General features: G+C 39.3%; 2 protein-coding genes across 3 annotated transcripts; one reads left to right on the top strand and one right to left on the bottom strand.

The window, feature by feature from the left end:
• Nucleotides 1-435: 435 nt before the first annotated feature.
• Nucleotides 436-19,975, bottom strand: tubgcp2 (tubulin, gamma complex associated protein 2). Of its 2 annotated transcripts, none has more exons than XM_007898886.2 (18): nucleotides 19,703-19,975; nucleotides 17,941-18,094; nucleotides 17,469-17,597; nucleotides 15,643-15,819; nucleotides 15,014-15,173; nucleotides 13,425-13,632; nucleotides 12,811-13,010; nucleotides 12,209-12,398; nucleotides 11,738-11,883; nucleotides 11,202-11,382; nucleotides 9,368-9,548; nucleotides 8,423-8,595; nucleotides 7,138-7,266; nucleotides 5,235-5,355; nucleotides 3,639-3,782; nucleotides 3,289-3,417; nucleotides 2,669-2,832; nucleotides 436-1,271 (listed from the first exon to the last, which is right to left on the bottom strand). In XM_007898886.2, the coding sequence occupies exons 2-18, from the start codon at nucleotides 18,088-18,090 to the stop codon at nucleotides 1,160-1,162; spliced, it is 2,694 nt and encodes an 897-aa protein (XP_007897077.1). In that variant the 5' UTR covers nucleotides 18,091-18,094; nucleotides 19,703-19,975; the 3' UTR covers nucleotides 436-1,159. The 2 variants fall into 2 exon arrangements, with proteins under 2 accessions (XP_007897077.1, XP_007897093.1); XM_007898902.2 differs by having other exon boundaries at nucleotides 3,304-3,417.
• Nucleotides 19,976-20,730: 755 nt separating this feature from the next.
• Nucleotides 20,731-25,619, top strand: znf511 (zinc finger protein 511). The gene is made up of 6 exons (XM_007898913.2): nucleotides 20,731-20,906; nucleotides 22,120-22,193; nucleotides 22,607-22,808; nucleotides 22,993-23,117; nucleotides 24,137-24,346; nucleotides 25,137-25,619. Exons 1-6 carry the CDS (start codon nucleotides 20,805-20,807, stop codon nucleotides 25,204-25,206), a joined length of 783 nt encoding a protein of 260 aa, XP_007897104.1. The 5' UTR covers nucleotides 20,731-20,804; the 3' UTR covers nucleotides 25,207-25,619.
• The last annotated feature ends 1,189 nt before the right edge of the window (nucleotides 25,620-26,808 follow it).

Below are 26,808 nucleotides of genomic sequence, written 5' to 3'. Positions count from 1 at the left end.
ATACACATCATTGTATCTCATCCAACTCTGAATTCCCAACTTTTGGTTGGGTTTGCAGAACAAACTAGACTCCTTGCCAGTCAGAAGTGGGCAGGTATACCACTGCTATCGCCTCACCTCCAGTCTGGAGACTTCCTTATGGCTACTATCAATTGAGCAACAACAGCTTGAAAGAAAGCTGATTCCCCCTCCACCCCCTCCCCAGATGTACACCACGAAAGGTGTATTGAATTAATATAAAAGCCAGTAACATTGAAGTTGGAATTGTAGCAGGTAACCTTCCATCACATCTGGGACTTGGGTTTAAACCTATTAGAACTGTTGTACTCGTCTATTTTGTCTGGTAAATTAATCATATGAGCTCCTGGGAAATTCTGCAGCAGTAATCATGCACAGATATATACTTTTGAAAAAGAGTGTTTAAGAATCAATATGTTTCATACTGAAGCGTTTAATAGATTACTCAGTTATACTAAAAATAAAGAAGTGTATATACAAAGTGAAATTATTGAAGGCACTGTGACCTTAAATTAATTATTCTAGGCATTTGAAAAGCATACCCCTCTATTCACACATTCCTGCACTCAACCTAACACAGAATACAAAAGCATTTTCCCTCATACCATCTTTCTCTCAAAGCTCATCTTAAATTGAAAGTAGAACCACCTGGTTCACCTGTACAAGTGCTATCGATGCCGCTCCTGACTCAGCCACTAGGTGCACTGTATTGGTATGGATGGGATCCCTTTCCTTGCTGATGTTCACTCTCTCTTCCATCCCTGTATCCTGCCAATCTGACATCACCAGTGCAGTCTGACAAAAAGGTGAGTGTGGAAAGAGAATTTGGATACAAACATAAGCAGAGGTTTGGGTACACACCAGTTTCCATTACACTGAGATGATCTAACACAAAAATAACAACACAAAGTCTTTTTCTTCCCTCCCACTCACAGCTGCAAACTATCAGAGTATTTTAACATACAAGATCTTAACAAAAAGTTGAAGTAAACTGGTTATATATTTGTAAAGTTACATTGGAAATGTACAACAAACTTTTATTAGTTTCAATTATTATACCCAGGAAATACAACTGATTATTTATCATTCTTAGTCTTTTAACAGTGATTGATTAGATCTAGGACATGCTGTTTCTCTGGTCTTATTGAGCAGATAAAGGGGCTCTGGAAACTGTTCCTTGCTGACCCTGTGGTTTACTCCGTTCTGCAGACATGCGTTCCAGGCGTTCAGTGTAGAACCCATTGAAATCTAACCTGCAAAGTGCAAATATAAAGGTTTGTCAAAATCATACAATCTAAATAATAAAAATAATTCTTACATTTGACATAGTGCCTTTCACCCCGAGTGGCCATCTCAAAGCATTTACAGGATGCATTGTAAATTGTAGTGACTGTCACTTTGTTGCTGATTATAGCAGCCAATTTCTACTCAGCAATGTCCCACAAACAGCCATGAAGTGAGTGACCAATTTTATTTGGGAGGGCACCAGGAGAAACTACCTTCTCTTTTCAAATACTGCCAAAGGTTCTTTAAAACATCCACCTGAACAGCCAGACCTTGGCTTTCATGTCTGAACCGAAGGACAGAGAAGGAAGGCAAACAACATTGGCATGTACTACAATTGCCAAAGGATTAAGAATGCTCTAAGTAGCCTCAATTTAGTAGTGGGTGGAGCTGCAGCTAATGTTACCAAGAGTTTGCTGACTTGAATCACAGTCTGTGCTGAATTTGTTGAATGGGGAGTCGAAATTAACCCTCTCATGGTTAAGGAGGGTAAAATCAGCTGGCTCCAGTCCCTCTTGAGCACCCTCTACTGGTAGTATGTATATTTGGCAGGTGAGGAGAGGTCAGGCTCTGCTTTGATGCTCTCAACAGTTGAGTGGCCTACAGATAGAGACTCACTGCCAAGACTGCACACGAACAGGAGCCACTTTGGAGGGGTAGCATAGGGCAACCAGTGCCTATGGAACCACTCCTCAACTAGAACAGGCTGTGGACCAGAGCAAAGGCAGATTGCCAATTGGGAAAATAAATTAAAAAATAATTGGACACTAAAATTTAAAAAAATTTCAAGTACCCGATAAAAATAACACCAAGATTGTACTCTGCACGATAAGTACTCCATCAAGTACGGCTTGATAAATAATTGTGGCTAAATTTTTTTTGTGAAAAAAGTATTAAAAGCACTTTTTACTGAAGGATGGTGGGATGGAAATGCAATGTGCCTGGCGCTTAACCAAAATGTCACAGCTTCAAGGCAGAGTAGTGTCACAATAGACAAATTTATTTATCTGTTGCCTGTGCTATTAGATGTTAGAGATACTTCACAAGTACGGGCAGATATTCATCCTCTTGTCATGCACTCATCAAAAGAGAGATTGAGGTCAAATAGGTGACAATTTCTAAGGGAAATGCATCAAGCTGATCCAGAAGTTCTCAGGTCTTGATGCATTATAGTCACAAAACAAAGACTTGTCATGGGGCTTGGACTTACAACCTTCTGGATCAGAGTGGTAACAACTGAGCTAGACTGGGGGTGGAGTTGGGGTTGAAAAGAATGCTGATAGCATTATACCACTAAAAAGTACACAAATACATAGGAGTTCTGGGTTTGGCAAGCATGAAATGTCACATTACATGAATAACATACCTGTATATTATGTTGATCATACTGTGCTCGCAATCATTTGTACTTGAAATGCTCAGTTTGTCCAGCAGGTCAAGTAGGTTGGAGGAAAAGTTGTTGTCAAATGTATTGATGGTGCTATCGAATCCAGAGGTAGAATGTAGTACATCAATACGTTCTGCCACATTCTGCAAAAACAAGAAATGGTCTTAGAAACTGGGATGAAACAAAGAAGCAACTCTCATTCCCAGGGAGTATTCTCATTTGAATTAGGATTTAGTGAATCCTTAACTTGTGGTTTGAATTCAGATTGAATTCAAGAACAACAAGAATCAACTTATGAGAACTAGAACTGCAGAGACTTTCCCTTTTGGAACATGCTCACCGAAATGAGGGTTGACAATACTGGGGAATGGAAACCATTTTCTTTCGTGGGAATCTAAGATTCTGTAGACTTATCCTTGAGTACTGGAAACCAATGTGCTTACCCACAGAGCAAACACCTCATAAACAAACCAGTATTATAAGGCAGGACCTTATAATGGGGTTCTACTGTACTGAAATTTTTGTAATCTTATCTTCCACATGTTCTAAAATCCAAAATACTTTCATCGTCGGTAGTTCGTTAAATCTCAGTAAGATACCTCGGACATGGTAACCTTATTACTGATTCTCTTCTTTTCAGTCTCTTCAGTACATTCTGACTGGGTTGGTGGCTTCTTCATCGTCCCGTGAGTCATCTCACTGTCAATCTTTATGTTCTGAGTAAACGTCTAAGAACAGAAGAAGCAAATCCAAAACTGTAATCTGCAGTGCTTTGGAAGTATGAGGAGGGATAAGGCCACAATGATGCTTATTATAAAAACATCTACAAGTTAGTCCATTTCTCTCTACCTTTTCTACCATTCCTATCCAGGATAACGTGGATCTGGGAAGAAGCAATTGGAAGGAATTTAAAAGGGAAGGAAGGTAGGACAAATAACCAAAGTCATACCTGCATACAATTGGTAAACATAACGCATAAGGACATCAACTTTGAGAAGATCTTGAGAAGCACCATGTTGGTTAACATGCAGTCCTTCATACAGTTGTCCAGAAAGCTGGTGTGATGGCTCAGGACTTCATCTATGTTGGATGCCTAATTCAAATGTAATAGAGCAATAAGTTACAGAAAGTTGTCATTCAACTCATCAGTGTCATATCTAACATTTTCAGCCTGAAACTTCGGCCAAGGTTTAGACAACAAACTATTGTAAAACAGAGAACTTCCATTGAGCAAGAGGACGGCCAAGGTAAGTCTACAGCAACTTAAATCACCCAAGAAAGGAAGCCCAATATCAAGTACTATTACTGAGCAGAGCACCTGCAGAGAATCCTTACAAGGAATACGACTTTTTCTGAAAAACCTCAGCAGAGATAGTGTATGGAAGTTAGTGCAATTCTGCTGGTAGTTCTGCATGGACGGGGAGGGTGGGGGGGAGGGGGGGGTATCCAGCTCTCTATCCAATGGAGCAGCTTCACCTGTGCTGAATTGGTAAACATTCTAAAGACCGGACTAAAAAGATATTATTAAAAGAAAAGTGATTATACCTCTTAAGATTTTAAAGTTCCAGCATATAGTGTAATCTCTCCCTTACTAAGCTTCATCTTTCTTAATTGTAAAATTTTAAATAAATCGCTAAAAAGGTCAAAATCAACCATGTAGCTAACTGGAAGACTTTGAAGTATTTGTGCACATGACAAATTCTGCATATTGAAAGGGCTGGTATTAGAAAAAGCCTGGATGATAAATTATGCATTAGAAAAATAAATTAATTTGGTCTTTTTCTAATGTAGAATTGTAATTGCTTATGTGATTCCATTCAGGTTTATTAGCATTGTGGTGAACAGATTTCAGTGAACCTTGGTTGCAAGTGCAAAGAATAAGTTACTGGGGTTTACTGTTCACGTTAATGTAAAGTCCAATTCTTCTGGAGACATCCAGGGGTATTCCTTTTTATGTTTAAATATCAGAGCTGTAATCTTGTCCTTAAATGTTTTAAGAAACAGCTGCAACATGCGAGAGAAAATCTGGTAAATGGACATTTTGATTTAATTACCTGTCTCTACAGTAATGTCTTCCACATTTAGGATAGGATTCCTTTGCAATTTTTCCATAAATGCCAATGGTTTATGTGAGGGCAATAAGTAGGGCAAAAACAAAACATATTCAGGGCATTCATTAAAGCTAAATGCTTTTAACAGCAGGTAATTTATATCTGCTTAATGTAATTTAGCCCATGATTATAATTGAAAAGAAATGCTATGCTAATCTCTTCCATATTGTGCAGAGTTGCACAGCGCCAAGTAATGGCCATGTTAGTATTCTACACGAGTCTGGGAGATATTAAGGACAAAGAATTTCTCTTGCTACTAAGGGTACCTCTTAGATTATGCGTTCTTAGAATAGGACTTTATACACTTTCCTCAACTTAATTCTCTTTAAGTTATAAGACTTAGTGCATTTAAATAGCTAATAGCAAAATGCAGAGCATCTTTTATAGATTTATAGTTTCCCTCCCTCTTAAAAATGCAGTTCTCCATTACTTACGGATTTGAGATTATTTTCCATGATGTGCCAAGTTGGCTCCATAACCTCAAACATCATATAATACTGAATGTTCTGCACAAAGTTCAGCATTCGCTGTCTCAAAGTAAAGGCAGCTGCAAACCTAAAGAACAGACATCAGTTACTTATGTGTTAGCATGAACAACAACATGCAATATATAGCACCCTTCACATGGGGTAGTGCCCCAGCGAGCTTGACAGTGAACTATCAGAATTCTAAAACATAGCTTTGGGGAAAGAAGCAAGAAGGAAAATGGATTTCTCTGCATTTCCCCATGACACAATGCCTTGGAAGAATATACACCGTGTTCTTAGGTTTCAAAGCAGAGAAGGAAAGGGTGAAACAGAGAGAATTTGGGAGAGTTCCAGAGGGTAGGAGAAAGTGACTAAAGGTTTGTCCAACGTGGAAGATGGATCAAGAGCAAATTACATTTGTATAGTACATTTCACGTCAGGAGGACGTCCCAAGGAAGGATGAGAGACATGAAGTTGGCTGCATTCATAAAAACAATAATAAAAACAATAATAAAATTGGTCATTTTCAATCTACGACTGTTTGTGGGACATTGCTGTGCGCAATTGGCTGCCGTGTTCGCCCACAAATATACAGTCAATTCACTTTACAGTGTGTTCTGTGAAGCGCTTTGGGACGTCCTCCCGACGTGAAAAGCGCTATATCAAATGCAAGGATTATTATTATTATTATTATTATTATTATTATTATTCAATGGAGTAGAGTGTGACCAGGGTAGTAGAATCTTAGGAGATCGCAGAGATAGATAGAATGGTGCAAGGCTATAGAAACATTTGAAAGTGAAAATGAGGACCTTAACATTGATTTATTGGGGAATAGGGAGTCAATGGAGCCAGAGAGGATAGTGGTGATTGGAACCTGGTGCAGGAAAGGATATGGACAGCAGAGTTCTGGTGTGACAGTAAATATCTCAACCAGATAGTGACAGATTAAATAGTTAATTATTGGTACCTATGCGATGTGAAGTATTTGGCTTAAGGCTTAAAAGATTGCAGATGCATTGATCGAGTTCATTGAACATTTTGGGAAGGCAGACACCACAACTTAGAACACATTGCATCAAAGGAATTTTCTTGAAAGGAGTGCAGTTTTTAATGTCGGTGTTGATGTTAAATCATCTAGAAGCCATTTGTAATGTTTAAAATTACTGATTGTATGCAATACCATAAATATCAAATGATTAATAAAATCCACAAATACCATTCAATCATGTAGTGCATTCAAACGTAGGGTTCTTTACAATGAACTTACCTGTGTTCTGCCAGTCTCCTGCAGCTTTTATACATTTTATTATACATGATATTTAGACCAAAGGTGACCAACACTTCTCCAGATTCAAAATTTAAATAAAAAGCCATATTTTAGCATGTCTCCTTATAAAGTGGGGTCTGAATTTATGGACCAAAATAATCATGGTATTACAGGGTCAGTCTGGATTTACTTACATTGGTTAAAAGCTTACATCTGTATGCCACAAATCTGCTATTGAAGCACAGTAAACATAAGTACTGTTGCAAAATACTACAGAGACTGGACATTTTGCTATATTCATCGTAGCATTACTAGGAGAGAATGTGAGATTCTGAGGCCTAAAAACCTCGTTTTAGAATTTGAGATTGCACAGGATTGTGGAAAATTCATCAGATTTCAGGCTGTGTTCTCGCAGTTATTAAAAAGAAACTGCTTCTAAATTAGGACTGAATTTAAGAACTTACATTTTAAGTAAAAAAAACTTGCAGGTAGAATTTGGGGCGACCGGTATCTGCAATACCTGGGAATGTCCAACAGGCGTCAGCATTGCAATATCTTTAAAGCTAATGTCTTGGTATTATTTCAAAGCAAACTACTTACCATTTAGCAGAGTGTAAGGAATACTGTCTTGCGACTTTATTACCGATCCAAACATTGCACAGCTGTCGTTCCACATGTTTGCAGTAAAACATATGTCTGAAGAGCATTTGATACCTGGTCAAAGCTTTCCTATTTAAAAGATACAACAGTGCATTTACAGTATACCGCTCTTATGAGTTGGAAATATATAATAATAATCCTTGCATTTGATATAGCGCTTTTCACGTCCGGAGGACGTCCCAAAGCGCTTCACAGAATACACTGTAAAGTGAATTGACTGTATATTTGTGGGCGAACGCGGCAACCAGTTGCGCACAGCAATGTCCCACAAACAGTCGTAGATTGAAAATGACCAATTTATTATTGTTTGGGGTTTTTGGAGGGATTATTCTTAGGCGTGTGGAGTAAGGAAACTTGCCCAAGGTTTCGCCCTGACCTGCCTGGAATTGAACTCAGGTCTCTTGCTTGTAAAGCGAGTGCTCTAATCACTGAGCTACAGGACTCCACGTCGGGACATCCTCCCGACGTGTAAAGCGCTATATCAAATGCAAGAATTATTATTATTATTAGGCTCTTTATTGACAATATTATTGTGTTCTTTTGCACAGGATATCTTTTCAAAACTTGTAATCACTGAGACCAAAGTTTTGATTTGGGACGTCCTCCTGACGTGAAAGGCGCTTTATAAATGGAATCTTGTTGTTGTTGTTGTTGTTGATTTGCACTGCATTGAATACAGCCATTCCGGTTCCGTGCTTAACTGACTATATTGATCAGGGATTGACATCTACAAGAATAAATTGTATCCTGTAGTACACAAAGTGTGGAATGGATTACAAACTACACCATATCCTATTGCATTGTACATTTCAATAACGTCCGTGGAAAGTCATCAGGGAGAGCGTTGGCTTTAAAAACATTTCCTTTTTAATTCAATTTACTTTGATTCCAGAACCAGTTTAATAAAAAATACTTTGCAAAAGCAAATATCCATTAATCATTTGTTATTTATTCAAGCCAACTTGTAAAGGTTTCTTGCGGATACATAACATTTATTATTCATTAGCAGCAATTGGGATTAATGGTGCTTCAATATGGTACATAATCTATTGAGGACTTTTGCTTGAAATCTCCATCTGTAATGGTAGGGTTTCAATTTTTAAAAAATGTATACTGTAGCCCATGAAAATGTCTGCTGTCTCACTTTCTCTTGTTCTTTGTGAATCAACAGATCAGTTTACCCAGAGGATTACTTGCTACATTGTAGTCCAACACGATCAATTACCTGTTTATAATCAGCGAAAGTGGCCATTTCACAACATAATCAAAGGAGAATGCTTCAAGGCCACTGAGAGCAATCTCTGTCGGGTCTGGGTGGATGATGGTCTTTTCCTGATTAGTTTCAATAGCTAGAACCCTCAGAAGTTGGGTGATTAGGTCATGTGGCATAAGATTAATCTGCAGAAAAACAATACGAGTTACAGGAGCCAAACTGCAAAAATGCTGTAATAAATTTGGAGGTCTATTTATTTTTCCATTAAACAACATGTCAAGATACTTGTAATCATACTTAGTTATAATCAAATATTCCCAACTCTAGTCTAGGAATTTCAAAACCAGAAGTCATTCCTTTCTGTAGGCATAGCCCAAGAGTAGAAGAAATATTGATTTTTTAATTGGATTTGAATAATAGTGTGTTCAGTGATAAGCCGTTTCCCGCTTTCTCTCGTCCCATTCACAGAGCGTTCACGAACAAGAAGTGTAGACAGATGACCACCTCTCTGACCTCAGCCATCGATACTCTGACCAGACAAAAGTTGAAACAGATTGGCCTGGCCTTGGGTGCCCTAGTTCCAAGAACTAACCAATGATCACCAAAAAAAAGCAAAATGCTTCATAAGAATAAGAAATTGTGTGGTAGTCATCTTAGTTCTGAAATAAGTATCTTAAAGCTGGCCAAATCAAGATATTTCCATCTGCTAAACTAGTGGAACTGAGTCATTATATAATATACTCTCAATATCCCTTAAAAACACCATACAGCACAATGATATAAATTCCACTGAATCAGCATACACTTAGTGTACTGTATAATTACTTAATTTTATGCAATGTTTAATAGCTTCATAGCAAACTTAATACTCAAACTATTCCCACAAATTTTAAAGCCAATAAAGTTACATTCAATACAGTTAACTCACAAAGTTCTATCAGTAACATTAAAACAAACCTTCAAATCATCTTTAAATGGGTCAGTGTTAGCAGTGCTCATTCTCAATGCCAGTTCAAGCAGGGCTTCCAGTCTGGTGGCAATAATGTCATCTACTGGCTTCTTCAGCTCGTTTTCGGTAAGGTCCATAAAATGGACAAAGAAATCTCCTTGGTCCATCAGGAAGTAATGTTTTATTGACCTAGAAAAAAGTGATAAAAGTAGGCTGATGAGCAAATATCCATGTTGAAGTCCAACACTAATTGACAAGTTCAAAGTCCTTACAAAGGAGCACAGGAATACATTTGGAAGTAATTTACCCAATTTTATTGCATTAGAACAGAACACATAATGAAGTGCAGCTTTTAACATTATCATCAATTTGCATAAATCTTCAGCAATACTTTCTTTCCAACACCATGGGTCATAATTAAAAGCAAAAGGTTTTTTTTTTTTTTTTTTTTTTGAAGAGGCCAAAATTTCTACCTAACACTGTGCTGAAGTCAGTTAACTTAGTGCCACAATAGAATATCTGCCTGAGGGAATAAAACCAATAACCAATTTGACTTGCATGAAAACCTAACTAAACCAATGGAACAAGATTAATACTGCCAATTCATTTACCTATTGAATTTTAACAGTATGCACTCATTGACTAAACTTTCTCATTTGCTAAAATGTTCCTTTTTAAACAACTGTTAACATTAATAGTTTAGTTGGTATAATCTTCCTCTTCGTGCAAATAGCAATATAGGGACAGGAAGAGAACATTGAGCCTGTTCTGTCAGTTTATTAGATCATGGCAGATCTTTTAATCCAATTTCTCCACCTCTTCTCCACACCCCTACTTCCAAAGTAACTAAGTATGTGTGCATGGATACTTTCCAAATAATAATTGATTCTGCCTTTACAGCCTCAAGGCAGTGCATTCCACATTTTCACAACCTTCAGTGTAAAGATCCCTATTCACCCTAGTAATGTACTTCAAGTACTCTGCAAGTACAAAATCTAAAACTTCTTTGTATTTGCAAAATGAAATTATGCATCCTGTAAGCCACTTGGACTTAAATAATGCCACTGATGTACGATAACACCACTTAGACGCAATACTAACAGACCAAGTCTGAAGTTAAGGTTAATAATGCAAAGTATTACTATATTGCTGTGAGTCTGAGGTTAATACTGCAAAAAATAATACTATATATTTGATCTTCATCTCACTATATTGGCAGGGCAGATCTGAAACAATAGCTTAAAAAACACAGAATTGCATATGTTTATCACATTCTAATGTCTGTCAATTCTGTTAGTGAAGAAAATGAATCACTGAAATTATGACATTGTGGAGTCCTGTAGCTCAGTGGTTAGAGCACTCGCTTTGCAAGCGAGAGACCGGAGTTCAATTCCAGGCAGGTCAGGGCGAAACCCTGGGCAAGTATCCTTACTCCACACAGAGCCTAATAATAATCCCTCCAAAACCAAAAACAATAATAAATTGGTCATTTTCAATCTACGACTGTTTGTGGGACATTGCTGTGCGCAATTGGCTGCCGCGTTCGCCCACAAATATACAGTCAATTCACTTTACAGTGTGTTCTGTGAAGCGCTTTGGGACGTCCTCCCGACGTGAAACGCGCTATATCAAATGCAAGGATTATTATTATAAGCACTTGTACAAAATACTCAACAGGGAACTAGGAATTGCAAAATTAGTTCCCACTTGTGGGAAAAAGCTACATGACTATAGCTCAAATTGCTAGCTTTCAACCAAACTGGAAAATCAGGAGTTACTTTATTAGCTCATAATATTGCAGATAACAACATTTGCTTGTTTAAAAGCCAGTTCACGCTGTACCTTAGTCGTTCTAAGAGTTCTTTTTCCTTCATTAAGAAATCTAAGAGAACCTTGCTGGCGTAGTTGTACGCCTTTTCAATTTGTTCCACGTATGCCCGCTCTTTCAGTGTGTAAATCACTTCCTTGGCATCAGGACAGGTCACATCACGACCACATTCTCTCACAACATTGAGATATTTCCCTGCCAAAAGAAAACACAGAAAAGAAGTTCACAGTAGTTAGTGTCAGACTGATCAAAGTCAAATGTGCACTTCCACAATTATGAAGCTACTAACAATTCAATCTGTGGATATCTAGATCTGTGAAGCATTTGCAAGGAGAGGGAATAAATTTCTCTAGTTGATTTTGTCTCAATGGAAGCCTCTGTAATGATGGCAAAGTTTAGACAGCTGCCATAAGACATTTAAAGAAGTTACTTTAACCCGTCTCTAGACAAACGGATATATTTATCTGTAACTTAAGCAGATTTGAGGGCGACACAAAGATGTGATGGGGTCAATCTGAAAATAGTGAGGAAGAACCAAGCGACATGCTACCTGTACTGAGGATCTTGTCAGCCATCTTTTGTAAGAACGAAGGGATTCTGTGCTGGATGATGGTGTACCTCCGATCCCAGTACTTATCATTATAATCCTCCTGGATTTTTTCCTTTTGGAGTTCGTGTTCCTCCACCATGAACTCACTGTACAAACCAAAGTAAAAAAAATAACTTGCATCAAGGATTACCTGTGCACATGAAAATCTTTGCTTCACCAATATAAATCCTTGCCACGGGGCTCTCCAATGGCCTAACAGTGTGCTTTAATTGATTAGATCTACGGTGTAACAGCAAGCAAAAGGCATAACTCGTGATCTTATAAATATTTTCATATATTCAATGCTACTTTACCAAAATATTCAGCTAAAATCCATTTATTCAAGACACCATTTAATATTTTAGAAGCTACCACATTTGTATTTTTAAACTTTACAGATCTTTAGGATTTGCAAAGCTCACAGCACTGCACCTGTAAGGGTCTTGGATGATGCCCCTATAAATCCATTTCTCCAGAATTTCAAAGTAAGGAACACTTGCTGCTTTGGTCAGGTAGAGGCAAAGCTCTTGTGCTTGACTGTCTCCGGTGTAGTTAAAAGTCCGGTCATGGAGCAGGCTTAGTGTTGATCCTCCCATGCAGTCTCCTTTCTCTACAGACGTAGCTGATGTCATACAAAGAAGAGATAAAATACCAACAAGGACATCCTAACTAACATGTATATTTGATTACCATTTCTCTAACACCTCAAAAAGATCTTCATTGGATTCAAGTTTTTTTTAATATAAACGTGCAATTGTCTTAGGATATGGATAGTGTACAAAGAAACCAAAAAAACTGGTTCAGCCAAGTTTGCTGCAGAATAGAATATTCAGGGCAAAGATCACTCAGCATTAAATGCAAGCACTAATACATATCAATTATTTTCGGGTGTATATGTCTTGAGTTTCTTCTACATGCAGATAAAACTTTGAAAAACAAACATGTACATTTACACGGGTGAACTTTACCCAATTTTGATCCAATTCTTACATGCAATTTCCAACTAACCATCTTGTACATGAAGTGTAACATACCTATTGAAGCCAATATCTCCATTGTTCTAATTGTTGGCTGAATATAAAACCAAAGTTTTTGCAATGAGAGCAAACCTTGCCTCTGCAAGTGTTCCAGCTGGGTCACAAGAATCATGTACTCCTTCACGAGGGCTCGCATTGCTGCAGCCAATGCATGGTTTACTTGACCGTATTCAAATAAGGATTTTTCTTCGATAAACCTGAATGTATCACAAAAGGCACAATTATATATTTTTTATAAAAAACTTTCACCCTCATTTCCCACAGGTCTTTGCACACTGACGAATAAGAAGTGCAGAGGAAGACAACCAGTGTGACATCTGCAGGTGGCAGATAAAACACTTGTTAGAATTTAGACTGTCCATTTTACTTTCTCTCCTTTCCCAAGTCAGTAAAAGGACAGGGATAGGGCAATAAACACCAGCAGACATTTTGAATAAAAATGTTGATCTTGAAACACAGTACATTCATATCACAATACATTCATATCACAGTACATTCAAGGCAGCTACACAACTATAAATGTACATTTAATAATTTTCTGAAAGGACTCTCAACAGATAGAATTACAGTAAATACACCTGAATCTCCACCACCTTTCACAGGCTGCCCACCTGGTAACAGAAGAATAACTTGCCGCTAATGGAAGAATCCTGTTGACCAATTCTTTAATGGACATGTCCAGTGTCGGATCAACTGCAAATAATCGGTTCTGCCTGCCCATTAATGAATTGGCTGTGATATATTTGCCATCCACTCCAATCAGAACGTACAGCAAGTCCTCAACAATTATTTGCTCTTGGGTAGTGAGTGTCATGGTTCCTGACAAAGAGAGATTTATTACTAAAATCTTTGAAAGTTCAAGTGTTTTTTAAACAAAACAGTATCAAGTGTAAGGTTCTTGGAGGGTGAGCAGTAAGCATTACAGCACTGATAATCATGTAAAATTTCTGGAAGGTTTGTGCAGTGAAGAATTACTTACCATTAATTAATGAATAAATGAATGAATTAATTAATTAAGTACCAGCATTACAGACTTAGCAAGTGACAATCAATAAAGAACAAGAAATAATACAATCTGTAGATTCAAACGTTTTAAGTGTAATCAATGTAGAAATAATTGAAAAAAATATATAGGCTGTGCAAGTTCAAATGTGCTATGAAAATTGATACAATAATTCTTACATTTAATATGGCATCTTATCACATCATCATTCCAGCTCAAAATGTTTCACAGAATATACTGTAAAGTGTAGTTATTCTGTGTTTGTAGGTGAACATGGCAGCCAATTTGCACACAGCAATGTCCCATGAAAATTCATGAAGTGAATGACCAATTTTATCTGAAGAAATAAAATTTTCAACATCCACCTGAAAAGCCAATTGGGACTTTGGTTTAACGCCTCATCCAAAAGTCGACACCTGACACTGCTCTCCCAAGCAGTGCTTTGTAGAGTCAGCCCTTTGACTGTACGTGTTCAGATCCAGATCATTCAAAACTCTGCAGCCCGCATTTTGATTCTCACTGCACTGGCTGCCTATCCGAGAGGATCAATTTCAAGATCCTCACCCTTGTATTCAAATCCCTCCACTCCTCTGCACCCTACTACCTCTCTGACCTCCTCAAAACAGTACCCATTGCCTTTGTTTCTCCAGGTCTGGCCTCCTCTTCGTCCCCCGAGTGCTCTGCTCCACCCTCGGCGGCTGTGCCTTCAGCCACTAAACCCCGAGGATCTGGAATTCCCTTCCTCACTCCCTTCGCCTCGCTCCCTCTCTTCCTATTTTCAGGTCCCTGCTGAAGACCTCTCTCTTTGACCACGCCTTTGGTCACCTTCTTCCCCATCCCCCTGGCCCGGCCCCGGGATCCGTTACTATGAAGTGCTCTGAGACGCCGTCTGGCATGGAGAGCGCTTTTCTAAATCTAAGTTATTGTTCAAAACTTGAACCTACAACCTTCTAACTAAGAGGTGAGAGTGCTACTAACTAGGACAACCTGGCACAAATTCATTTAATTCCAATTTGGACACAGTGTTTGAACATAAAAAGTATATGATATAAATAATAATAATCCTTGCATTTGATATAGCGCTTTTCACATCTTCTAGACGTCTCAAAGTGCTTCACAGAATATGATGTAAAGTGAATTGACTGTATATTTGTCGGCGAAACGCGGCAGCCAATTGCACACAGCAATCGTACTTACCTATGGATACCACTGTCTCCGTAATTGGACTGTGGCTAGTTATAAAATCCCCCAGAAGAGCTGTCCTCTCGTACACCCATAGTGGGAACTGAGGGATAATCTGTCCTGGATTCCTCTTGCTATGTTTGTCTCGCAGCATCTTTCGAACAACTTCGAGTGGCTGGAAATTAAAATGAAAGCAGGATGACCACTTCAGTAAAGGTCAAAATTAAGGATTTCAATTAAACTATTTAGGTTGTTATAGCCCCCAAAATACACTTTGATAACTGTTTATAGAGCTATGGAGAACATATGGTTCAGTGACTAGAATAAAACACTTTTATTTATAAAAAGACATCATTGAACAGTGACTCTGCATTTCTTCCAGAATAGAGATGTCAGAAAGGCTGGATCTGGTACTGCATACCGTTACACTGAGATTCCCTCAGTCATCTAATGGGTAAATAATGAATTGAATGTCTGAATTGTTCAGCTTTTAAAAAATCCTTCATGGGAGAATGGAGCAACTATGGAAACGCACACATCAAAAACATATCATGTCAACTCATATCATGTCCACTCCATGCTATATGTTTGGAATCCCATAAATATACCAACAAATTGAATAATTGAAAGATGGATCTCTTTACCTGTTGTGAATTTGAGCCAGTGGTGACACTCCCAAGCTGTTTTCGGAGTTCTTCAAGCTCTTGCACAGACAGCTTGGTTGTAGTTGAGGGGAGACTGAAGGTTGTACTGCTGTTCGCTAAGACACTGGCTGAATGCTCTGCTCGGTCCTTAGCATTCTGCTGCAAGTACTGCAGGGTCTACAATAACAAGACAAATCTGTTCTCAATCCGGGAACATTTAAATATTCATTGAAAACGTTCTAAAAAAGTAATAACCTTCATAATTACAGCAGTTAAAGTATAAAGTTGAGCCACTATTTGCCCTTCGGCGTTTAACATTTCAGCAACTAATGGTTTTAGAATCAGTCAGCTTTCAAATTTACTGAAACAAAAGCTTTGTTTCCATTGCAAGAAAGGTATTAAACACTGCAGCCCTTATGAATTTGTGTGAATAATTTTTGAACAATTAAATATCACACAAAAAATCAAATGCAATTCCAATTGTAACTTTTTCTGCATGCCCAACAGATTTGCTTCAAGATGTTTCTGAATCTTTCTGTGCAAGCTTGCTTGTGTACTTGTTTCATTCTCAAAATGTGCACTACCTCATGGATCAGTTTGTCCACTTAAACATTCTCTCCCATCTTCAGTGCGATTAGAATTTCATATCACCGTGTGCCAACTTTAATTGAAATTGAATGACCCCTTCTTTCAATCTGCTGAAATTTGTTTTACCAAAGAAATATGTCATTCACCAAACTTTCAGCATGTGCATTATGAACTGCCAAATGCAACTTAGAATCATATGTCATTGATTTATATTCCTGGATTCCGCCTTCCATTCATTAGAATGAACCAGCTTTGCATCTATGTTACAATTCAAACTTCGATAGCCTTGGACACATTTGTTTTATATTAAAAAAACTACTGCATATAAAAAAAATCAAGATTGTTGCTGTTGGATTAAGGATAATTTGTGATCATATATACCATCTTCAAAGGCTGTAACGTTGTGGTAAAGCAGGGGGGAAATTTCAGCATGTCAAACCCATAGCAAGTTGCCAACTACAATAACAACTTGCACTTATATAGTGCCCTCCACACAGGGTAGCATCTCAGAGCGCTTAAATGCATTGTTACAAGCAACAACTGAAGGCAACTTACTTCCAGCTTCGGTTTCACCTTCTACGAGGTGTCGTAAGACAATTTTCAAAACTTTGTTACTAAAACAAACCTTTTCCTCCAATGTTCTCTTCTTGCCTTATTCTCTGTTGGCATTTGACTGTTCTTTGTCTACTCAGGAGTGGTTTCATGGTGACTGTTTGCCCTCCCATACCTCGCCCAAGGGGCTATTATTTATATGCCAGCTGTGATTGAATGTTGTCAGGCTATACAAACCTATTCCTGATTTCACCTGATTTCTGCACACAGGCACTTAACATAACATGTAGGAGCAGGAGTAGGCCATTCAGCCCTTCGGGCCTGCCCCGCCATTCAATCATGGTTGATCTTCTAATCTAACTCCAGTTAATCCCATAACCCTGCCTTATCCCCATATCCCTTAATCCCTTTTGCAATAAGAAATATATCTATCTCAGTCTTGAATATGTTCAAGGACTGAGCGTCAACAGCCCTTTGGGGTAGCGAGTTCCATACATTCCACTTTCCAGCATGGGGCCTCTGAATAGCAATCAGGGAGTGAGAACCTTGGTGCACAAATTAGTCCAATAGGTATTTGACATTTCATTTACAGAAATAGCTGGTGGACAGTCAAGAATATAATAACTTTGCAGTTCTGTGGAAAATCATATTGAAGAGTTCAGAGAATTCAATTATAAAAAAATTACCTCTTTATCTTCAGTTAGTTTTGATAGCAGGTAAACTAGGGGATCCGAATTCCGCACATTTTTTGATTTCAGCTCATCATATTTCTTGAGAAATTCCTCAGGAGTTCTTGAAAACTCCGCTATTTTTACCTAGCAAGACAAAGAAAGGAAATTAGTCCATGAAGGTAAGCCAAGTGCACAAAGCACCTAGTCTGCACTTAGTGTCTTTCCACACACTAAGCTGCCAAGTTGAAATTCAGTAGCTTTTTCCTACAACATGCAAGTTCAAATTCAGTAGTTGCCTCTGTAGCAATTCAAGTACATCAGCACCTTGGGACGTCCTCCGACGTGAAAGGCGCTCTATAAATGGAATCTTATTGTTGTTGTAAGTGTTGCAGATGGTGAGAGAGTCAAATCCGAGACAGTACATAAGAGTTTTGACACATTTGGCTCATGTGAAGGGAGTTATATAAAACATAATTGTTGGTATTACCTTTGCGCTGTGGGCAGAAACAGTAGTTGTGATGTAAGGTGTTCTATTTTTCTGAAGGAGGTCAATGTACACTTCAGCTCCATCTCCACCTCGTACTCGAAGCAAACTGAGTAGTTCGTTGACATCGTGATGGATTCGAAATTCACTCATGTTCCTTTCCAAAGGCAACACAAAATTATAAACATGATGAAAGAACACAAAAAAATTTAAATACTTACACTACTCCATAAATCTATCCCCCAATAAATCACTTTACAAATTTTTTCATTTCTTGGTCTCAGTCACGCACAACTTTTTGCGTTTCAGCAAATCAGAGATTTCACCAAGAACTACGTACAAAATCATATGATTACATTGAATATGCGGTTTACTTAAAGAATCCTTTTCCCAGAATAGCTCCAGATATACACCTGGGCAGGAGTTAGTTTTGCACTAGTCTACTTCCCTGTACTGTACAAATATGTTTAATAGATCATTGCCTTTGGTTTTCACCAGATTTAAATGAAAAATGAAAGGATTGTGACAACAGGTTGAGTTGGAAGGCTGCCCATAAAATGAACTTCCAACAAAAGCAAAAATATAAACCAAACGTTATGAGGTAATTGAGGGGAACAAATTGGCACCTGCTGTTAGCCGTGCTACAACATTGAAAGAACATTTGCCAAACAAAACGTTTCCAGTTTTACTTAATACATTTTTTACTTAATAATTTATCACTTAATAAAGTGCAGTTAATTTTGAATATAGCAGGTTGCACCAATCAATTCTGCAAAGCAGGTAACAGTTAAATCAAATATATTCGGAGTTGAAGGCATGTAACTTTTAAACGAGACAAATATTCTACAACTACAACATTAAGTAGTCTCCATGGGAAACGTCAGGCTGGTCCACTGTGACCAACCTTTCTTCCTTATCAATCAAATTGAAGGTGTAGCAGACCTGTTCTCCAGCTAGCAAAACCCAAACCTCAAAGGGTTAAGGCATTCGAAGATGAACGATACTGTGTAGTTGCTGAAAAGTTCTGCAGCTAAAAACACGTTTCTAATAAACTTGATATGCCCATAAACATACAAAAAAAAGTGCTGCAGGTACTTTTTTTTAAAAAAGCCCCACTTGACAAAATACGCTAAGCATTTATTTATTTTTAAGTTCAGAAATACTGAATATAAAAAAGGTACCCATTGTACTTCAGGTATGTGCTTAATTGCCAAAAGTAACATCATATCACATGCACTGTTGCAGTGCTATTCAGTCTGTTTCTCCCCACGGAATACATGTCTTAGATGTCTGAAACACGAACCAGGTCAGGAACCTTACCATGAACTACGAAGTCTATTAGAGTATTGCCATAATGATCGAATGCCATCAACATGAACAGAGCTGCGCTAATTTTAGGACACAGAACAAGACGTATCCCCGTCGTTGAAAACGAGTGGGGAAACTCAACACGTCTCCGGTGTATTTAAATCGAACGCGTCCCGAGGGGTTAACGTCAATCTTCGGGGCGAACAGTCCCGGTGCACACAGCGATATTGCCCTCCGTCTCCGAGCGCAAACAGACACGTACCCGGTCTGGAGCTGACAGCCTCGATCGATTTTTTTTTCTTTTACACGCGACACCGCCACCACCACCACCACAACAACAACAACAACAAAAAAAAACACAACCGGAGGGACAAGTTCAGCTCTCGATGCCGCTCGATCCCAACTCCGCCTCACCCCCCCCCAGCGCAGTGCGGGTAAAAGAAAAAAAAACACGCACAAGTCCCCGCTGGTTTTGAACCCGTCCCGGAGCCTCTCCTCTCCGGCCTCGGCCTTCTCTGGTACTTGTCCCGGCGTCCGTTACGTCTCGCTGAAGAGCCCCCAAACAGGTCTGCCCGACCCCGGCCTCTCTATATAAATCCACCGCCCCGGTGTCTGTACGTACACTCGGCCCCTCGCTCCATAGCCACCTCCCGGGTCCCTGTGTCTTTATATTCTCGCTTCTTCCTTTCGCTCTCTCTCTCTATATATATGTGTGTGTGTATATATATATGTGTGTGTGTGTATATATGTGTGTGTATATATATATGTGTGTGTGTATATATATATATGTGTGTGTGTGTATATATGTGTGTGTGTATATATATGTGTGTGTCGCCCACTCTCTGTAGCTCGAGCGCCGCTCTCCACCTCCTTTTACCGCCACACACAACAAACAGCCCCCGCGGTGCCGCACGGAAAACGGTCCCCTTCCCCTGAGCGGAAACACGAGCGCCGCCGCTCCGTTCCTCCCTCCGCTAATAAAACAAAAGAGAGCTGGAGCCGCCGGAGCGGACGAACCCGCAAAAACTCGTAGGTAGCGGATCGGGCGGCTTTAACGGACTCGTATTTTGTTGCACCGCGCGCGCGCGCGCGTGTGTGTGTGTGTGAAAAAAAAAGAGGAACTCACCTGTGTTATCATTGATTTTCGTTTTAAAAAAATTGAAACCTGCAAAAAAAAAACTCCCGATTTCGAAGACTTTTTTTTTCCTGAAGCAGTTTCCGAAGCACTACTCAATGAACCTAAACCTGACTTGTAACCGTCGTACCGTCAGCAGAGGACAGCACCGGGGCCGCTTCGGGGGGGGGGGGGGGGGGAGAGAGAGTGCGGACCCGCGCAGTATTCGGTTGATGTGGGGGTTACGATCGTGGATTTTTTTTAAAAAAAATCGTTGGCAAATTGACGTTGCGCGCGCCGACGAGACGGGAGGGGGCGCGAGCGGGAGGTCCGTCCGCGCGAGCGGAGGAGGAGGAGGAGGCGGAGGCGGCGGCGGCGGCGCGAGGAAGTGACGGTTGACAGTTGGCGGCGCGAGGCGAGGAGGAGAGGAGGAGAGGAGGAGGAGATGCTACACGGCGCAGAGGAGGAGGCCGGCGAGTTGCGAGCGTCTCCCTTCACCTTCAGGTCCCGGAGGATCCGACTGGACAGGGACGACGAGTTATTCGAGGTGAGGCTGTCCCGGCCCTTCAGGCGGCCCGAACTGAGGGGGGACTCTTTATCCCCGGCGGTGGAGGCCCAGGATGAGGGTCAACGTAAGTGCCCTCCCCCCCCCCCCACACCCCCACCACCACACCCCCACCTTGTGTGAACGGACCCACGATGGGTGGCGTCTCACACAGCTCCTGTCAGATGGAAATAAACGTGTTTTTTTTTTAAAAAAAGGCTGAAATAAAACAAAAAAAAACCAGAAGCACTTCGCAAGGTTTTTTTACCCTGAAGTGTAGTGACCGTGCGTTTTTGTAACCGGAGTGCAGCAGTCAAACCCCGGCTTTCCAGTAAGTGTCCCGCAAACAGTCGTGAAGTGAACGGCCGATGTCGTCTGCGGGTGACGACGGAAGTGGCCGGGATTCGCCCGGCAGAGGCCAAGCAGCATCTGTGGAGGGAAAGCGAGAGAGGAAAGTGAGCGAACGTTTGAAGTCGGTGACCGTCGGTCAGCGACTTCTGTTCCCAGTGACTTCGGTGTTCCGCCCACAAATGGACGGTCAATTCACTTTACAGTCCGTTCTGTGAAGCGCTTTGAAGACGCCGAGAAGACGCCGTGAAAAGCGCTACATCAAAATGCAAGGATTATTATTATTATTATAATTTCCGATTTCCAGCATCTGCAGTGTTTTGCTGTTATGTTAAAAGGCCGACCGATCACTGGAACACAGGAGCGCGGCAATTCAGCCAGTGTTGCTGTGAGGGCAAACCTGGTGTCAGCTCATCCCACCCCCATAAACACACCAGAGTAGTTGTGTGTATGTGTGTGTGTGTGTGAGAGAGAGGGAGAGAGAGGGAAGCAAAGTCGACTCTACAGATGTGTGGAGGATTCCTAGAACCTGCCTCCAGAGGGAATATGAAATGGTGGTGCGGTAGAGAGAGATACAGGGAGTGCAAGAGACAGGGGATGTATATTAGATATATTTAATGCGGAGAACACAATCTCAATGATCGCTGTCGGGACACGCTAAATCCGTGTTCGACACTGATGCATTGAAGTTTCTGTGCTATTTTGGACGTAGCCATTCACACTGATGTTCAAATACATCTTATCTCCAAAGGTATATGAGCAGCTTCAATTTGCTGACCGTCCATGCCAATTAGCAGACAATAAAAATAATCGGTGATTTGAGAGCCACGTTTCCTCTAAAATAATTTCTCTCTGCTATTTGTTTTAGGATGGTGACATTCATAGACATCTGTATCTGCAAGATGCCATAACAAGTGTAGCTGAAGAAGTTCAAAGAGCCAAGTAAGTACAATACATGGGAGTAATTAAGAAAATCTTGACATTTGATATTGCACCTTTCATGTTGGTATATCCTGTGAAGTTCTCAAAGAGCTTCATAGGATATACTGTAAAGTGTTGTAATGGCTGTGCATTTTGTAGGCAAACATGGTAGCCAATTTGTGCACAGCAGTGTCCCACAAACATCCGTGAAGTGAAGCTCATGTATTAGTGATTATTACAATAACAAGTGGTTCATTGTTATACCAATCAATTTGTGCCACTGCAGTCCTCCTAAAATTAGATGTCTTTTGAAAAATGTATAATGACAAAGCAGAATTGGGACACCTTCCATATTGTACTTGGTTTACATCTGTAATTGTACTGTTTGTATAGCAGACTCTGATGGATATGTATTTGTTTGTTTTCTTTTCCAGGATTTCTATATTCTGTTGCCATATAGCAGGTTGCAGTCAGCTGTTCGACACCTTAGAAAACTATGAGCATCATTATAATACGTTCCACCGCAATGTGTGCTCCTCTTGCAAACGCTCCTTTCCCTCCAGTCACCTCCTGGACATTCACATCCTGGAATGGCATGACTCACTTTTCCAAATACTAGCAGCGAAACAAAATATGGTAAATCACTTCTGGACTCACAACACATTTACTCAGTCAACTATGTAATTTGCTGGCTTTTAAAGCAGTGGACCTTTTGTTTCGTATATCACAACTTAGATTAGAACTGTACAAACTCAGTGCAGATACCTAAAACTTTCTATGCAAATGGCAACCTCTAAATGCTTCTACATTTATTTCCTAGTATCAATGTTTGGTGGAGAGTTGCATGGAAAAGTTTAAGTCTTATGGCGACCGAAGAAAACATCTAGTCAATGTTCACAGTTATCCACCTGACTTTAGGTTTGACAAACAAAAGATAACTAAACGGTAAGAACATTTTTTCACTGATTACATTGGTAAATTACATTAAAAAGAAGTGTTTTGTTGCTCAAAAATCTTCTTTATTTGCAGTTCATCGTCAAATCCTCCGTTTTTAAATAATCTCTTTGGGAGTCTGACAATAGTCATTTCCAACTAGGTTAAATTATCACTAAAATACCCATTTTTTTGCAGAAATTGTTTAAGCGTTTGTCCCATTTCTGGCTATTATTTTTGTTCCATCATCTGAAGACTATTTAGCTACAAAATTAAGGATACAGAAGGATATTGTGTTTTGTGGAAAGATTCATTACTGGATGCTGAAAGCCCAGTGGTTAAACTCTTGTTGTACATTATTACTAATTACAATCAATGCATTTACGCTTCCTCAAGGGTAATGTTGGAGCTCTAAATTCCATCAGTGGAAATTGACCTCTACAAAGTCCATTGGTCATCTATGTCTCTTGATTCACTTATAAAGAAACTTCCCGATGCCAGGAAGCGTCATAAATATAATCAACACAGAAAACACCAATGAAGCCTACAAACAATGCAGGTTTATAACAAGTACAACAAAAGCTGTAGTGTAGCTCTGCCAAAGGCCTAGTTAAAAGGGTCTAATTAGTAACGATATCATCCAGTACAGCACGTGTCCATAGAGATGAGAAAGATACAGATTTGAATTTTATCTATGCTGAGTTGACAATCTCAGCCGGGGCAGCAGTTGGGTTGCATTTTAATATGAGCTTAGATATCGACCTGGGATGATCCTTTCCAAGATGTGACTGGTTAGTGTTGAGTGGAGCAGCATGTAGCTGCACAGTCTCAGGCATAGCAGCCCTTGCGCAGAACAGTCAAAGTTTCAGATCTGACCTGACTAAACTTTGCTTTCAGTGCTCTTGTATTTCAAATTGCTGGGGAATAAAACTGGTCACTTAATGGTTGTAAATAGCCATTTAAAAATACACTTTTTCTCATTGTTAGTCTTGAAAGTTACATCGCAAAGCAGCTTTTTATTTTCTTTCCAGTGCACATAAGAAAAAAAATAAGAACCCACATGACATGGATGTGAAAACTGCAAAGCATGAGAAAAAACACAGTGATGTTTGTGGCAGTATATCTGGAGAACCAATGGAACAAGGTTCGGTGGAAATGACAGAGGCTGAAAGTGAACCCATGTCAAGAGTGGAACAGCCTGCGGCTACCACAACACAGGGAGGCTCTCGCTTCTCCTACAGGTTAATCTCTACTGTTTTAATTTGTTTAATTTTTGAGGTATACAACCTTAAAAGTGTTGGTTTTGCCAATAACATTTATACAGCAGTACAATAACCCAATAAAAGGATTTTTTAAAATAAAATTCTGTTGTTATCTACTCTAACTAGTTTTTTCGATTGTCATGAAAGACTAAATGCACAACTATCATCCTAAAGCTTGCAAACTCAAACAAAATGGGGAAACTAGAGAAATAAAAGGTCTGGAGATTATATTCATGAAGCCTGTGTTTCAGTGAAGTCCAGAAACACTGTGACATGAATTGTGTGCCTTGGTTGTTACTTCAGTTCTATTACACTCAACTATAAAGGGCTAAAAAATGACTAAATTAGGGATCCTGATAATCAGTGTATGATTAAAGGATATAACGTGATTGATTACTGCTGTGATAGGGTTGAAATATAAAAATAGATTTACAATAAATCACAGAGAGTGGGAAGAAACATGGGTGTGGAGTAGCCAGATGATGGCATCCTGCTGTAAAGCCCCTGTGTTAATTTTCTGCGTTCAGTGTTGTGTAAGTACATGATAACTATTTGGCGTGATACAAGGAAGGCATCATCACTGTGAACACTCAAATCTTGCTCTCGTTAAACAGACTGGCTTATTGCAGAGAGTACAAATGTGGCTGGTGGAATGTTACAGTCGCTTTACATAAAGAACTAATGAGACGTTTTCATTCATTGTAGTATTTGCCCAGTTATTGCTGACCTGACAGCAAGCAATATTCTAATTCATTCTTTTTCTTTGTAGGGTGCCGGCAACAATTTGTTTTGGGCACGGGTCAGTCCGGGGCTTTAAGAACCCAAGAAAAAAGAGGTGATTTGTGTACAACAATAAACTATGGAATTAGTTCTGTAAATCAAATCTCCATTGGGAATTGGAAAACCATTTCTTCAACTTCGACTGATGTAATTGGACATATTTTTCCTGTTGGAGATGTGCAGTTGGCCTTATCGGCCAACCCAGTCTCGCTGTACTTTTCAAACATTGTCTCATTCAGATAACGGTGGTGATGGCATATTTTCCTTCACCATGAGAGAGATGTCATCACTGTGTACTATATAAAGTTTGGCTCTTTAAAATTAATAAAGAAATGATTTATTTGTGAACCAACTGCAGTGGAGAGAACAAGCCAGGCATAGTGATGTAATTTTATCCGAACTACAGTACACAATGGAAAAATGATTATACTCCCCTACCATGTTTGTAATAAAATGCATCATTATTCCTGGAGTTTTGCACAGCGCAATAGCATATGGTTATATGGTTCAGAATACTTGGCAGGAGACTTATTGAAAGAAAGTAGTTTATTCTTCAAATAAGTGCCATTCCCGCTGCATACTTTGTTTTATTTGTCTTGATTCCTTGCCGCTCTCCCCACTCTTCCTCAGTTTGTATTTTCCTCCGATCCCTGCTGCTTTCAGATCAGATATTTTCCACCCCGTGGTCCAGCACAAATAATGTGCTGATTGTGTGCCTCAGCAGCACAGTATTTATAGAAAGGTTTCTTTTCACGCACTTTATGTTCCTAATTGAGTTGATGCTGTGCATTAGGCAGCGCATTTAATATCTGCTCTCAACATTCAGAAAATCAAAATCATTTTAAATTTGAAAGTAAAAAGATCATCTCTACTTCAAGGATCTGATTCCTAAATTATTGATTGATTGTCTGGACAGATATAAATCATCTTTTTCTCTGCACTCCGGTAATCTCTTGAATTTGATCTGGACTATTTGGGCCAAATAGCAGTGAGCGATAATATAACTGCTGACATCAAGCCATAAGTGCAAATGGTTTATAATGTCCCAAAGTTTACATCTCTTTTTTTTTATCCTCTATTGATACGGAATCAGATTTCTTTGTTTATACGTTTACCTTGAGCAACTTTCAGTGCAGATACATGATCATTTGTGCCTTTGGTGATCTTTCACCCAGATACATATTTTTCATGGCACCATTAATGCAAATTTAATGCAAAAATAATAACTTCATAACCAGAAAATTCTGTGTCCAGCATATATTTTCCATCATAAAATTCCATGCCTAGCATCTATAACTGTACATTCAAACTGCATAGATATTATTAGATATAAATTAAAATTTTGATGTGATACTTGCTCACACAAGTGTTGCAATCGTTACTGTAATTGGGAAGCAATAAATTTGAACCACTGGTGAGGTTTAGTTAGTGGTATATACTAGAGACAGCTGTAACAAAGTAAAAGTTTCTATTTTGTATTCTGATCAATGAAAAATTAAAATCTTTAATTGTACCTTTTAAGTATTATTTACCATTTCCAATGCATTTTAATCATAATAATATTAATCATCCTAATATGTACATTTGCTGCTGCCTTTGCAGGACGGTGTTTTTGTAGGTGAACGAGTAGACAATTGCACATGGCAATGTTCCACAAGCTC

The sequence above is a fragment of the Callorhinchus milii genome, unplaced genomic scaffold (assembly GCF_018977255.1).
Source record: "Callorhinchus milii isolate IMCB2004 unplaced genomic scaffold, IMCB_Cmil_1.0 Scaffold7, whole genome shotgun sequence".
NCBI classification, from domain to species: Eukaryota; Metazoa; Chordata; class Chondrichthyes; order Chimaeriformes; family Callorhinchidae; genus Callorhinchus; species Callorhinchus milii.
This window is presented reverse-complemented; position numbering and strand designations above follow the sequence as displayed.

Excerpts from the sequence above, each read along its gene's own strand:
- znf511 (XM_007898913.2), top strand. The coding sequence starts at position 20,805 with ATGCTACACGGCGCAGAGGAGGAGGCCGGCGAGTTGCGAGCGTCTCCC. Across the intron at positions 20,907-22,119 it reads GGGACGACGAGTTATTCGAG|GATGGTGACATTCATAGACA; the intron begins GTGAGGCTGTCC and ends TATTTGTTTTAG. Across the intron at positions 24,347-25,136 it reads GGCTCTCGCTTCTCCTACAG|GGTGCCGGCAACAATTTGTT; the intron begins GTTAATCTCTAC and ends TTTTCTTTGTAG.
- tubgcp2 (XM_007898886.2), bottom strand. The coding sequence starts at position 18,090 with ATGAGTGAATTTCGAATCCATCACGATGTCAACGAACTACTCAGTTTG. Across the intron at positions 15,174-15,642 it reads CTGGCTCAAATTCACAACAG|CCACTCGAAGTTGTTCGAAA; the intron begins GTAAAGAGATCC and ends TTTAATTTCCAG. Across the intron at positions 3,418-3,638 it reads TGTTTACCAATTGTATGCAG|ACGTTTACTCAGAACATAAA; the intron begins GTATGACTTTGG and ends TTCTGTTCTTAG.